Here is a 13,717-nt window from a genome sequence, read left to right as displayed (position 1 = left end):
GTCCAGGGCTCACACAGGCAGTCTGAGGAGTGGGGCTGTAAAAGGTAACACTAATGTGGATGTTATAGTAGATATACAACTATGATTTGATTTGTTAGCCTTCTTCCAAAACCACAGAGGCTGCCTTTTAATTGGGCTTGGCATGGTTGCATATCGAAGGACTGCCACAGAGACAGGACAATCTTGCAGGCTAGAGCGCTATAGTATGGGGAACACAGTGTACAGGAGGGGAACCAATGTCCCATGAGAAGATGTGCATAGCTGCTCTTTGTTTCTCTGCTAATATCTGTGGGATACCACAAGGGTGTCCATGGAGGTCTCTGAAGCCGCTCTGCACAGTGGCTGTGTGGCTGCAACACCGTGTCCCTGTGCCTCCACCTCAGTCTCCTCCTATGTCTGACCAGCATTTGATCTTGCTGGGTGGGCCGGACTGCGGGCAACAGATTTGCCCCTGCTTGCACCCTGCCAGGAAAGCTACAAAGGGAGTATGTGTGCAAACAGCTAGTGCTAGCATAAAAGCATGAAAATAAAGTATTTCCTAGTCAAACATTTCAGGGAAAAAACATTTGGTGCTTCAGGAACTGAACCTCAGTCTGGCATATTCCAAGGCAAACCTATCCACGTTTAACTGTCGTGGTCATGCCTGTTCCAAATGCATTGGCACAACCTCAGCCTTTCATTAGCACTTTGTAAATGTGGCTGAGGAGATTTAAAACCCGAGAAAAAGGATCTTTGCCCTCTCTCTTGAGCTCTCTCTGTTTCTTGCATTTAGGGACTCAACTTATTAATATAAATATGAGCCGTTCACTGTGGAGTCTTTTATCTTTGCGGATGCCTGAGTCCCTTCCTGTTCATTATTTGCTGAGTACGGCAAAATGGATATTGTGGCAAAAGCAAACCTTATTGCTGCTGTTCTCAGAAGACGACTGCCTAAAAGAGGATATAAAGGGAGTTTCATAAGGAAGGAAAATCACCAGCGTGTTTAGCTAGAAGAGACTGACCCACTATAACCTTGAGAAGAAAAGCTGAAGTCATTTCAGGAAAAGGAAAGATTTCTCTGGCTCAGCATCCCCCTTGCTTTCAAGGTGGAGTTTAACCCCCACCCACATCCAGATTTTCCCTATTCATTTCATCCCTTGGTCATCCTTATCTCCAGAAACACATTTCTTGAGTTTTGTTTCCCTATTTCAGTCATCTTTCCAGGGGCTAAAGTCCCAGGAAAGGAAAAAGAGTACTTGGGCAGATCTGTAGCAGGTGGAACTTGGGCTTAGTGTCTCCATCCAGAGCAGTTAAATACAACTCCTGGGATGTAGCTCCCTTAACTTGTCGCTGGTACTGAGCTGCAGCAGAATGGCACAGTTTCTCTCATTTCCTTCTTAGATTTTCCCCTGGTTCGTGCAGTCTGGCTATCTTTGCAACCAGCTGGTGAAATACCCTTACAGTGATTCATGACTACAGCTCCCCCTCTGCTTTCTCTCTCCATCTGTCACTCGTGAGACTCCCTTCTCTCCTCGCAGCCTTCCCGAGGAGCTGCCTCCGCTCACGCAAACCTCTCTTTCCTTCCTAAACTGCTAGGCACTGAGAGAAATGACCTCGTGTGTAAGCCAGAGCAGGCTGACCTGCTTGCAGCCAGCCTTTCCAAAGGAGCCTGAAAGACGTAGGCACCGTCTTTGCGGGGCAGGCTTGGCTGCCGTGTCAGCTCCCTGTCACTAGAGAAAGCCCGTGGCAGTTTAGAGGACAGGAGCGGCAGTCTAAGCCGAGGCAGCGGCATTAGCAACTTTCATTAGGGAGGAAATCATGGGGAGGGGGGTGGTAATTGCCATTCAGCCACGTAAAGGTACAGTGACTTATTTCTTTTACAAAGGGAGCTCTCAGGATTCATTTGTCAGCGTGCAGGTGTTCGGTGAGTGTGGGAGGCAGTGGAGGCAGGTCCTTTCACTACAGCAGCTTTGTCAAACACAGTCTCCATGCTATGCCAGGCCTTTTCAGTCAGCAGACGTTTAAACAAAAATACCCAGCAGCATAATCCATACTGTGAAGCTGCCGTAGTAAATAAGCAGGTGGGGATCGGCTTTCGAGAAAGGCCATGCTGTTCATTGTTACTTTGTTGTGCTAAATATGGAGAAGCAGAAATGGGGCACGAGGGAAAGGCAGACAGAGGCAAAGATCGAGTTTGACTGATTTTTCACCGGAGTATAATTTAAGAGGCATATTTAGAAACTCAGCTATACTACTTTAGGGAGAACTTCAACTGCTCCACGCTGCCGTTAACTTGGTATTTCATTCAGCGCAACAGCTGTGCACCAGATGCTGCACGTTGCAAGAAATATAATTTTCATCTCAACCACTTGCTTTCAGAGCGACACAGCTTTGACGACTGAGGCAAGTGTAATTTCTCTGACAGCCTCCTAGAAAGAAAAGAAAACCATCTGGTTTGTATCTGAGTTGCTACGGGTGGGGGACTGTTGGGGGTGGCAGGGGAGAAGGAGAGGAAAGGGAACTTCTGGACACACAGAGTTGGTGAAGAGGGAGAAGAGAAACCCCTCAGAAAATGGCGACGTTGCTCGTGCAGGATTGTACTGCCTGGAGTGGTGGCTGGCTTCGGTATAGCAGCAGGGCTTTGTGTGAAATGGCAGCATTGCTTTACCAGAGCCGTGTTTAATGTGAATAAAATCACTGATTAATCTTATGCTTACTTGGAAAGAGTCAGCCAAAAGCCACAGTTCGGTAACTAAACATTTGTGCATCCTGTACCTTGTGAAATGCTCAGCTTTCGTCATATTGACGTGGAGGGGTGACAGTTTCTGGCGGCAGGGAGCACGTTGATAGCCTGTACAGTGGGGCTGTGCCTGTCCATTGGGCCCTGAGGTGGCTGCAGCTGGGGCCTGATTTAAACCTCTCCTTCTGTGGAGCGGAGCCCAATTAGGGCATGTCTGCACTGCGCTGGCTTGTGGTGGCGTATAACCCCGAGCTGGTACATCCACACAGTGTAGCATCACCCCATGGCAGTAACTCATGTCCTAGAAAGTCTCTAAGTGTCGCCACAGTACTACATCTAAGGTAGCAAGTGCTGTCCTTCAACAAGCCCAGGTAGCAGTAGACAAGATCACTGCACTGGGCTCCATGTTGGGTGCTGATGTGCTCTGTGTTCCTCTACTTTCCCACCTCAGGATCCAGCACATAATGACTAAGCAGCCTGTAGCCATACACTGATAGCACGTGTACTCCCAAACCTTTGGAAAAGTGACTGCATCTGTGATCATCAGATGTGAAGTCACTTAAAACATGTCTGTGCAAAGGAAGCTGCACAGTGAGTTCACCCATCCCAACACACCCTCAACCATCCCAGCTAGCATCTATATTCTGAAGGAGTGGAATGGGGAAACCTAGGCAAAATGTGAAGTAAGAACATGACAGCTCCTTAAACTTGGCCACTGAATGGCTTTTGAGCCTCTGCTTTGTGCATTATTATCCCTTTGTGCAACAGCTAGGTAGATCCACCACCCAAATTCCTCTAGCATGAAGAAAGACACGATCTGCACACACATGCAGGTGTGTGTGAGCTGTCACAGTACCTCTACCCCTTCTGTGGCTCTCCCCTTGTAAACTCTAAAGTCAGGGATGTTTCAAAAGGGCCTAAAGGTTCCTAAACACAACCCTACTGCTGTGGACTGTGCTTCACAGTTGATTTTTGCTGGCCTTCTTTCACCTCACTCTGGTTTTGATTCTACAAATGAGCCTTCATCTTCCAGCATGAAAAGTTGTCCCACAGAAATCCATAAGACGCGTGTGGGAGTGTTGATAGGGTTTGCAGGTGTGCTGCTCTGACCCAAAGGAAGAGAATCTTACTGCAAAGAGCTTAGAATAGAAAAAAATCATGTGAGTGAGGGGTATTTTTCATGAGGAACCCACGGCCAAATTTTCCAAAGCATTCATCAGGCACAACAAATAGATTTTCAGTAATGTCTATGTTTGAGGCTAAAAATCCAGTCCCAGCCTTTCTGAGACTTATGGCCAGGCCAGTGTCAAAGGAAACCAGAGGTACAGTGATTATTAGTGCAAGGTAGCTCACAACCGTAAAGATTAAATGCTGGAGGTTAAAGTTGTAGGAACTCTGCCATCACTGAACGCTAAGGGTGCTGTAGTTCATGGTATCAGAGGTATTTATGGTACTTCATCCAGTTGTCATTTTTAGTGCCTGACTGGTCTAAAAACAATCAAAAGAAACACATAAGGCATGAAAAATAGATTCAGCATCTATATACAGCCGTGCACAAGCAGCTAGACACAAACATCTTAACGCACCTCAAATTGACATCTGTTACATCTACTGTAGCATGTCAACATGATCCATGAATAACCCCAGCTATTACTGCAAAATGTGTCTGACACCTGAGATTCCACAGCATAAGGATGATTTACTGCAAGAGGATTCAGTGGGCTTTTCTTTCTAAGGGAAAGAGAAGCAAGACAATAAATAGAAAGAAGATGCGGCATTCTTTTCAAACTGTATTACTATAAAGTTGTTACAGCGAATTGGCATCTGGCCTCAATTTCTCTCTCTTTACCATTAAAAAAAAAAAAACAAACACAAAAAAACCCCAAAAAACCCAAAACCAAAAAAACCCACCCCAAACCTGAAAAACCTATTCAATCTTTATGTTTGGAAGAGGAATGCTCATAGCATAGAAATAATTTCTCAAATAGGGAAAATTTATTACAAACCTATCGATTCCCTGGTAAGGCTTTTCCTCCCCCCACATGAACCATCTCATGAACCTGAATGGCCTTCGGATTGAGCTCAGCAAGAGGAAACAGGTCAGCACCACAGCACCAGTTTCCCTCTGTTGGACATTTGGACTCCTGACTCCTCATACTGCAAGAAGATCTCAGGGCCTTGGCTGGTGTCCACGACCACTACCACAATCAAACCATGACTGATGGAGATGGTGTAGGAAATGACCGTCTAGGTCATGCTATTTAAATTTTCCCAGCAAACTTTAATATTTTGGTTAGCTTTGAAAGCAGAGGTATCTGCTTTGTAATCATTGTGCATCCGCTGCAGAGTAATCCAGGTCTGACCAGCAAGATGGCAACTTCCCAATTAACTTCTAGGGCTAAAGTCTTGTAAATGTACTTTGGCTGAGTAATCTTTGACTCAGATTAATGCGGGTGGAACTGGTATGCCTTCTCGTAGAGGAAAAAAAGCAAAGCGGTGTTTGGCCCTTGAGTCCTAAAGAAAGTGTTGCGTATGAGAAGATAGGAGTTGTGTTTCACGACTATAGGCACTCTCCAGAGCATTGTGTGGACAGTGGCCAGCACCAGATGGTTCAGGAGAAGGAAGGGCAGCTCTGCAGGAGGCATCTGTGGGGGTGATCTGCTGCACTGCACACACAGTTGTTTGCAGCTGGATCTTGTAACACTGAACATTTGAAGCACAAGGTTTAATATCCCTTCCCAAATGTTTGTTATCCGTAACTTGGCTATTCTTTTTAAGCATTAGAAATTCTTTTTCTGTAGCCTGATAAAATCTTCATCTCGTAGCCATCACGTAGAAGTGAGATCTACAGCCTGACTCTAAGGTTTTGGAGAAAAGTCCACCTTTTAGCTATGTTTGGTTCTACCTTGTTTTTATCCTGAGACATGACAGAAGGATCTGACCTGTGTTACCTTGATCATTAGTTATTTTCAGTATTTTATCATATGACCCCTTACCTTTCTCTCTGAAGTAAACAAAGCCAAGCTTTAGAGGTTCTTCCCATTTTTTTTCTGGGCCTTTAATCATTGTTATCACCCTTCTTGCAGTTTATTTTTATCGAAAAATGCCCCTTGAGAGGAGTCAGCAGCACCGGATGCTGCATTTGAACTTTGGTTGTAAGATTATGCAACAGTACTGTGTCTCCCGTCTTGTTCATCCCTCTTCACACATCTTTTGGGCACTCACATGTATTCTTCAGACTTGTAGATTACACTTCAGTTTTTCTTGCCCTCAATTAATTCCTAGAAAGAAATAAGAGGCAGCAGAACAGGCCAACTTCATAAATCTTTATCTAATACTAGCAAGTCATTAGGCCTGTGAGTAAAGTCTCCATCTGTTCCCAAAGAAACCACAGCATTTTCTACACTGTGTCAGCATCTACTATAATATTTCCGCTCTCAGAGATTTCTTGAGTTTTCTCCAAAGGTCCCATATGTCTGCCTCTTCCTTACTCCCTCCAAAGAAAAGCAAAGAAAGTATGCAACATGCAAACAAAAACTAGAACGGCAGCAGCCCCTTCAGGAAGCTGTGCCCCCTGCATCATGGGCCAAAAATGACCCATTTGGGGAAAGAGGCCTAAAATAAGAGCAGATTACTACTTTCTGCAAAGGAATGCGGCTCAGTAATAAACAAGGGCAGCATGGCAGCTTCCGGCGCTGCTCCTTAAGTGTATCTTTGTCCTTTTCAAGCAACTGTTTCCTCCTGGCAATCTGGCACATCAACATCTATCATGACCTAGTTAGATTTCGGTTTATATTTCACCTGGTAAGTGTGTGTGGACTCCAGGGGACCTAAGGGGCACCAGTTCTTGCAAGCCTCGCTCGAGCAAAACTCACCTTGAACCTCCTGTGTGTTCTGCCTCAGCACAGATTGAAAGGCTCACAAACCATTATAGGTTACTCTGCTGCTCTGACTGTTGCTAATATGATTATGTACTAAAGAGTTTAAATGAAAATTGTTTAGTTGGCTAGGAAAGAAAAGGGGAGGGAGGGGGCGTGTGGGAGAAACACATTTGAAACATTTTTGAAAATGCCAACTGGCTTTGCTTTGTTTGGAGCTGGTCAAGCAGAACAGTGGCACTGAGCAGCTAATCAGTAGCTCTTACTCCTCCAGAGAATAGCCAGCTCCCTTCACGCTTGGCACCAGCACAGCCCAGCTGAATACCCTTGTGTTTGCTTATTCTCTTGGCAGAAGTGAAAGAGTATGAGCCCCCATTTGGCTCTAAAGTGCGAGAACACCCCTGCGTGGAAAGCATGAAGGACAATGTCCTAAGAGACAGAGGGCGACCCGAGATCCCCAGCTCCTGGCTTAACCATCAGGTAAGAGCACCACGTGTGAGCAGCTGGGAGCTGCTGCCTGAAGCCTGAGCCCTAACTCAGCTCAACAGGCTGGACGTCTCTTTTGCACAGATTAGAGCTCTGTCACGCAGTGACACCGGTGCTGCCGTGGTTCAGGCACCACAGTGCTCTCCACCATGACTACCCCAAAGGCCTGAGATTGCTGCTGCCCACCAGTGTAATCTAAAAGTGATCAAAACAAAAAGGTTGGAAACCTGAGATCCGACAATCATCCAGCCAGCCTCAGAATAATTAGGGCTTTAGAGCGTACTGTGTGCAGGCTCTGAAAGGTCAAAGAGAAAAACTTCACACATGGGCCCCTTTAGCAGAGAAAACAAATCTCAGTACTTTATCATGGAGAGCAGTCATAGTTGTATCCCAGCTGTTGACAGGTTTAAGAAAATAGGAAATGAGTCTTCAGCAAGCCAGTCTGTTTTTATTCAGGTTGCACGTTAGCAGTCCGTTTCCCTTGCATGTCGTGAAGCACTCTGTCAGCTTCCCCATTCACGGACACCACGGTTGCACTTCCTAGGCGATAGTTGCAGCCTGATTTATCAGTAAAGATAAAACGAGAATCGTATCAGGGGAGAAGTGAGGCTTGGTCATTCCACTTGTCAATGAAATATGTTGAGTGGTCTTTACAGAAAAGAGGAAAGCATTGTGAACAAGCCCAGCAACCAAGATCAGCTAGTATTTCTATCAGGAGCAATGTAACACTCCCTTTTTCATTCCAGTGGAGATGTTAAAATCATAGCCTAACACCTACTTAGCAAAGGCCAAGTGAGTGGCCGAAATCAATCATCTTTCCAACTTAGAACAACATGTCTGCCATCTGATGACTATGGCAGAGTGCGGCCCCTTCCAGGACCACAAGGACTTGCTCCCTGTGTAGTCATCTATGATGAGTAGGGTAATTGAGGTGGGGTGCTTTAACTGGGGAGGAGAGCTGTATTTTGAGGGACACCTGGATATTTGATGTCACTAGTACTAAAAAGCTCTTGACATTTCTAGGAGCCATAGATACAGCCATCTTCTCAATGACAAGTTGAGCTGAGAGATTATATTAATACTCGTCTTTGTAGAAAAGAACTGGTTGCAGAAATATTATACAAATTGTGGATGAGCTGGTGAAAGGGATCATGAGTTGGCTGCAGTTGTTTGTTTTCCACAAAGCCAAAATGAAGTCCAAACTGGTAATACATACGTGGTACTTTAGAAGAGCCCAATTAACAAAGCAGAAAAGAATCCTGAGCCAGATCGTTTGGGAGAAAAAAAACCTAAATAGTAGAAAATGCTTAAAATTAGTAACAATGTGAGAACATGTCTCGGGATGTTCAAAAGACATGGTCTTATGTGTGGAAAAAATTAAAGTAAAGAAGGGTAGAGAACTGATAAGGGAAACAGAAGAACAACAGGAAGATCTGTGGTCAGCAAACTTGAGGATAATCACCATTTTCTCAAGAGCAAAAGGAAACCTAACTTAGTACCAATCTGTTGCTGGATACGAAAGAAAGATACTGCTTATGCTAATGCAAAGGCAGACATGGTCAGCAAATATTTCTGTTCTGCATTTGGGAAGAGTCAGATGATGTACATGTAACAGAAGGTGATGAAAGCCCCTATAAAGCAGAAGTCATTGGCACTTAAAGCAGGCCAGGGGCAGTGTTAGTTGGCCCAGAGCCTTGTCCGCATTCGGGACAGGGCTGCTCCCGCGGGCACTGCCGCAGGGCACTGCATTACGTGGCGGTAGAAGCGGGCAGTACCGCCGGTTATGCCCTGGAGAGAAATGTCTGGGAGCTCGTTTCATGCGCAGCCAGGCATAGCGGCAAGCGTAGGTGTGCCGGCACGCCCAGGGTGCCGGGGCAGGGAAGCGCTGGGCTCGGGATCCCCGCGGTGCTCAGGCATGGGGCAGGCCCGCGGCTGCTCTCATGGCAGCAAGCCTGAGCGTGTGGAGGGCTGCAGCTTGAGGTACTGGAGTGGAGCTGTAAGATACTCTGAATTTTGTCACCTCTAGGTTTACATAACAAGTAAAATGATGGCAGATTTGGGCCTAAGTGTCCTGAGTTCAACTTCAGAGATTTCTTCCCTATGTAAAAGCCAGACCTCAGTCTGCCCCCCCCAGTACAGGGCACCCCGCCAACTGGGAGAACCACGCGTCTGCGCTTGTGTGTCACCGGCACGGGCACGGCTGGCTCCAGCAGGGTTCAGCTAAGAGTCTAAGGCAGGAAATGGATGCCTGATAGCACACTCACAGGACATTTAGTGAAGGTGGATTTAATTCCCTTCGTCTGAATCCCTTCAGCATTTCACATTGCGCTATCTAAAATGCAGTGACGCATCGGCTTCCGCAGGGCTGTGACAGTTTGCAGCAGCTGAGGATCTGCTTTGAACTCCATAGAAGTTGCTCTTACTGTAATGGCTCTTCCATATTCATTTCCTTCCTCTGCAGTCATGTTTTTGTAATGAACTCATTATTCATCGTGATAAAATTCTGGAATGGATTTACATACTACAATTTTTCCCCCCTTAATGAGATTTGTTGCACTATTGATTTCAAGTTAATGTTTAATATTTAATTTAATTTACTGCTTGTAATTTCAATGCCAGCAGAAAACTAATGTTATTTGTATACAGACAATAACGTTCTGCTATTAACATTGACATCAGTCAACATCACCAATTAGGTAAATTATGCAATTAATGCAGTGTTGTGAAATGTTATTTTTTTAAATAAGAAGTTTAAGATAAATCCTACTTAATGGGCTTTTAGTGTCATAAAGCAAAGCACACAATTTCCTGGCAAATACCTCATGTTTATAAAATGCATTACAGAGCTGCAACTGTTTTTTGCTCCTGTAAACATGTGCATCAGCATTGAAATGAAGGTTAAATAGTTACATCTGTGAGTGACATGTGTTTAAGTGTTTGTGGGACTGTGGCCCGTATTTGCACATAGATTTAGTTAGTCTGCAAGGAATTTATGAAGGGCTGATGTAGCGCCTGATATTGCTGGCAATCAGAATTTTGTTCGAAAAACCCAAACAGAATTCCGCGCAAAGTCATGGGTTGAGCGGGAAGTCACCTTATCCAAGAATTCTGATCATATTTATTAAAAATATACCCTACTTGATTCTATAGCACTAGTCCAAAGTATAATTTTTCTTATAAAGTATCAGAACATATGCCCAGAAATGACAGTACCAACTAAAGTGCTGAAAATATTGTAGTGGGGTTTCTTTTTATTAAAAAAAAGCATGCCCCCATGACAGGAGCGGAAGAGCCCTTAAAGCTCCTCCAGGACACACGTGAATAGATGCCCTGAACTTCGGAGGGCACTAAAACCACTCTCCCACGCCAGCTTTCGTGGTGACTGGCCCCATCACGGCTTCTCTCTCTGTGCTCCCTGCAGGGCATCCAGATGGTGTGTGAAACTCTTATTGAGTGCTGGGACCACGACCCCGAGGCCCGGCTGACGGCACAGTGCGTCGCGGAGCGCTTCAGCGAGCTCAAGTACCACGACAAGCTCTCGGGGAGAAGCTGTTCAGAGGAGAAGATCCCCGAAGACGGCTCCGTGACCACTGCCAAGTAGCACGCACCCTAGAACTCTGAAACGGAGGGAAGTCACTCCTAGACGTGTTCACCTTGGCAAAGGAAGAAGTCTCGATCGGTGCCTTGACTTGCTTCCTGGAAGACTGAGGCTGTCACTACTCCCTTTAGGCTCCGGCTCCGGACAGGGAGATGTATTCATGGGAATTAAAAGCCAGGGAGTAGGTGTCATACCCTAGCATTGGCTGCCAGCATCATGTCATAGGAGGAGCTATGTATGTTAGCACTTCCTCAGGAAATGGGATTTGAAAATAGCCAATAACATTATGCACTTTATTAATGCCTGTATATAAGTATGAAATTGCTATTTTTATATATATATACATATATATATATAAAAAATGTGTGTGTATGTGTATATATATATCTCTCTCTAAACCAGCCATGCTCTGAAAAAAAGAGTTTATTAAAAAAAAAAAAGTGCTTCCAGGAAATTACGGTGCATTAGAGATCCCCCCCCTTAGGGAAGGAGACTGGGGAGACTGGCATAGCACCACACCAGCAATTGTGCACTAAGCGCTCTGCCAAAAAAGATAGGAATGATATGCAATAAGATGGCTAGCAAAGCATGTGCTGTGAACAGCCGGCCGTGGCCCTGCAGTTCACAGTTGCAGGAGCAGTCTCACAGTGGACAGGCCGATTTGGCTTTACGGTTTTACCTATGCATTCCTGTCTGCAGCACATTTGGGAAAGTTCAGGGATGCCTTTGCCCTCTCACCTTAACCCCAGTGTCCTCATAGTGGCCCAGAACGGGAGTGTGAGGAGGTTTGGTCCCTCCCACACATGTGTTTCCATACAGAGATCATTAATGTTATACGTTTATTGCTTTGAATTCACGCTGTTCGCAAGCAGGTTGCAAAATAGCAGCGGGTTGCATTTTTTTCCCCTCCTCCCATCCCCACCCCCAAACCACACAAAACAAGACAGGGCCAGCAGTAATCCAAGCAGATGTTTTATATTTGCTGTGCATTCTGAGTGCAGGCAGTATTTTTTTTTTTTTTACCTTCCTTTTACCTTGATTTTGTTGCTGCAAGAGCAAACATTTTTTTCCCCAGCACGTCTAACTGCTTGACACACCGCAAGCCTGACTCCGTTCCACACTTCCTAGAGAAAAATAAGGACGACGGCCAGTGCCTTTATTTTCGCAAAAGGACCTTGGAGGTGAGGGAAAACTCCATAGCATTAAGTTAATGGCATATCCTGCTTGCATATAGGGCTGCCCTCAGCGAGGCAGCAATTAACAGAAAAACCCCCAAACCCAAGGAAGATGATTTATTCCAAAAGGATCCCTCAGACATTGCTTACATTCTCTACGTTATCCAAAATGTTTAAGACAGTTGCCATCACATTGTGCCTATATAAATGACAGCAATGTGTTTAGTAAGTGCTAACAATTTTATCTTCAAGAATTTTGAAGTGATTTTTCCACTTTTTTCTTCCCCACAGCATGTAGGCAGGCCTTGGAAATTAGAAATTCAGCCAGCACAAACCAGTCCTGTACCAATGTATCTGGTGTCACTTATTAAACACCTTTGACAGATAAACATCGATATTTCTCTAGAAGACATTGCTGTGTAAGTCAATAGGAATCATGCTTATTCAAATAGGAGTTAAGATTTATGATGACAAATACTTTAATTGAAATGGTTTTGTATCTGTTGTTGTTTATTTTAACCAAACTACTCAGAAATATTTAAACGGAGCGGGGCAAAACCTCAACAACTACAGTGGAATTCAGAGGATACTGTATCAAATTTTATGGGAGGAGGGGGGGGAGTTTTTTTGTAAAAACAAACGAAAAGGAAAGGGAAAGCGGGCAGGGGCGCGGGGCTGCGGAGCGGCGGCGGGAGCGCGGCGGGGCCCGCTGCCCTCTAGCGACGCGACGCTGCCGCCGCCTCGGCTGCCCGGAGCCGGAGTCCGGGGGGAGGGGATGTCGCGGCCCGTTTCTCTTCCTCCATCCGCGCTGAAGGTCAAGAAATGACGTCTGGTAGTTCCTGACAATACTGACATTTTTATGGGTTTGGGGGTTGGTTTTTTGTTTGTTTGGTTTTTTTTTTTTTACTACATGTAAAGGAAAATTTTTATTCTTTTAAGGAATATTTCACCTGTACATCATGTATGAAATAGGAATGTGAACAATATATACTCTTGTATATCAAATGTTTCAAGCACTTAACTTGCTTTGTAAACAGTTTTGGGGTTTTTTTGGTCTGTTTGGGTTTGGTTTGTTTTGGTTTTGTATAAATCAAATGTTTATTGGAGCAAATAAAATAACACCAACTCAAGTTTGTCTTTCATCTTTGGAGCATCCAAAACAGGGAGAGGGCTCTTCCTAATATGATCCCTCTCCTAAAATGATTCAGGCCCATTCCTTCCCACCAGAGGTCTGAATGTCATGGTCAGCGTGTCCAATGGCCTTTGCGCGTGTCCTGCTTTGCTAATGACACCTTGCCCAGTCTCCATCCTGCCCTTCAGCAGAGCGGCACCAGCAGATAGCCAAACTTGCTGGCCCGTTAGCCCCCACGGTGTAAAACCTTCCCTAGTCTCGGGAGGGAGAAGAGGGTTCACAGCTGATGCTCTCCTACTTCTAGGTTGCTCAGTTCTCAGTGCGGATAAGGCCTTAGTTAAACCTCAGTCATTTTGGTACTGGTATTAAGGTGAGCCAGAAGACAGCCCACTAAATCTGTGTCACTGAGAAGTGTATGATTAATGTGCTTGTGCCTTATAGCTACTGCTCTCCACTCGGCGCTTTCACCTTTTTAAGCTGATACCCCTCCCATGGAAGACATGCAGAATACAAGCACCACATAAACAAAGAGCGAGATACCTCACCAAAAAAAAAAATTGCCTCGAGTGTGACTTTGAATCTGGCCTTTACACAGGATACAGTCCACCAGTGCCTGATTCCAGCATCAGAGACTCTGCAGGCATCACCCTTTTTTTCAGGGAATATATTTTGGTACCAAAACCCCCACCAGAGCTTATGCTTGGCTGCATTATCTCCTTTTTAACCTCC

General features: G+C 45.2%; 1 protein-coding gene across 3 annotated transcripts in view; it reads left to right on the top strand.

The window, feature by feature from the left end:
* Window positions 1–12,492, top strand: part of TGFBR2 (transforming growth factor beta receptor 2) — a 60,664-nt gene extending 48,172 nt beyond the window's left edge. For all 3 annotated transcript variants that reach the window (XM_054815115.1, XM_054815114.1, XM_054815113.1), the window contains 2 exons: window positions 6,950–7,077; window positions 10,505–12,492. In XM_054815115.1, coding sequence (XP_054671090.1) covers window positions 6,950–7,077; window positions 10,505–10,684 — 308 coding nt within the window. In that variant the 3' untranslated portion in view covers window positions 10,685–12,492. The remainder of the gene's footprint in view (window positions 1–6,949; window positions 7,078–10,504) is intronic.
* The last annotated feature ends 1,225 nt before the right edge of the window (window positions 12,493–13,717 follow it).

The sequence above is a fragment of the Grus americana genome, chromosome 2 (assembly GCF_028858705.1).
Source record: "Grus americana isolate bGruAme1 chromosome 2, bGruAme1.mat, whole genome shotgun sequence".
In the NCBI taxonomy this organism is placed as follows: Eukaryota; Metazoa; Chordata; class Aves; order Gruiformes; family Gruidae; genus Grus; species Grus americana.
Note: the sequence above shows the minus strand (reverse complement) of the source record. Positions and strands in the feature narration are given on the sequence as shown.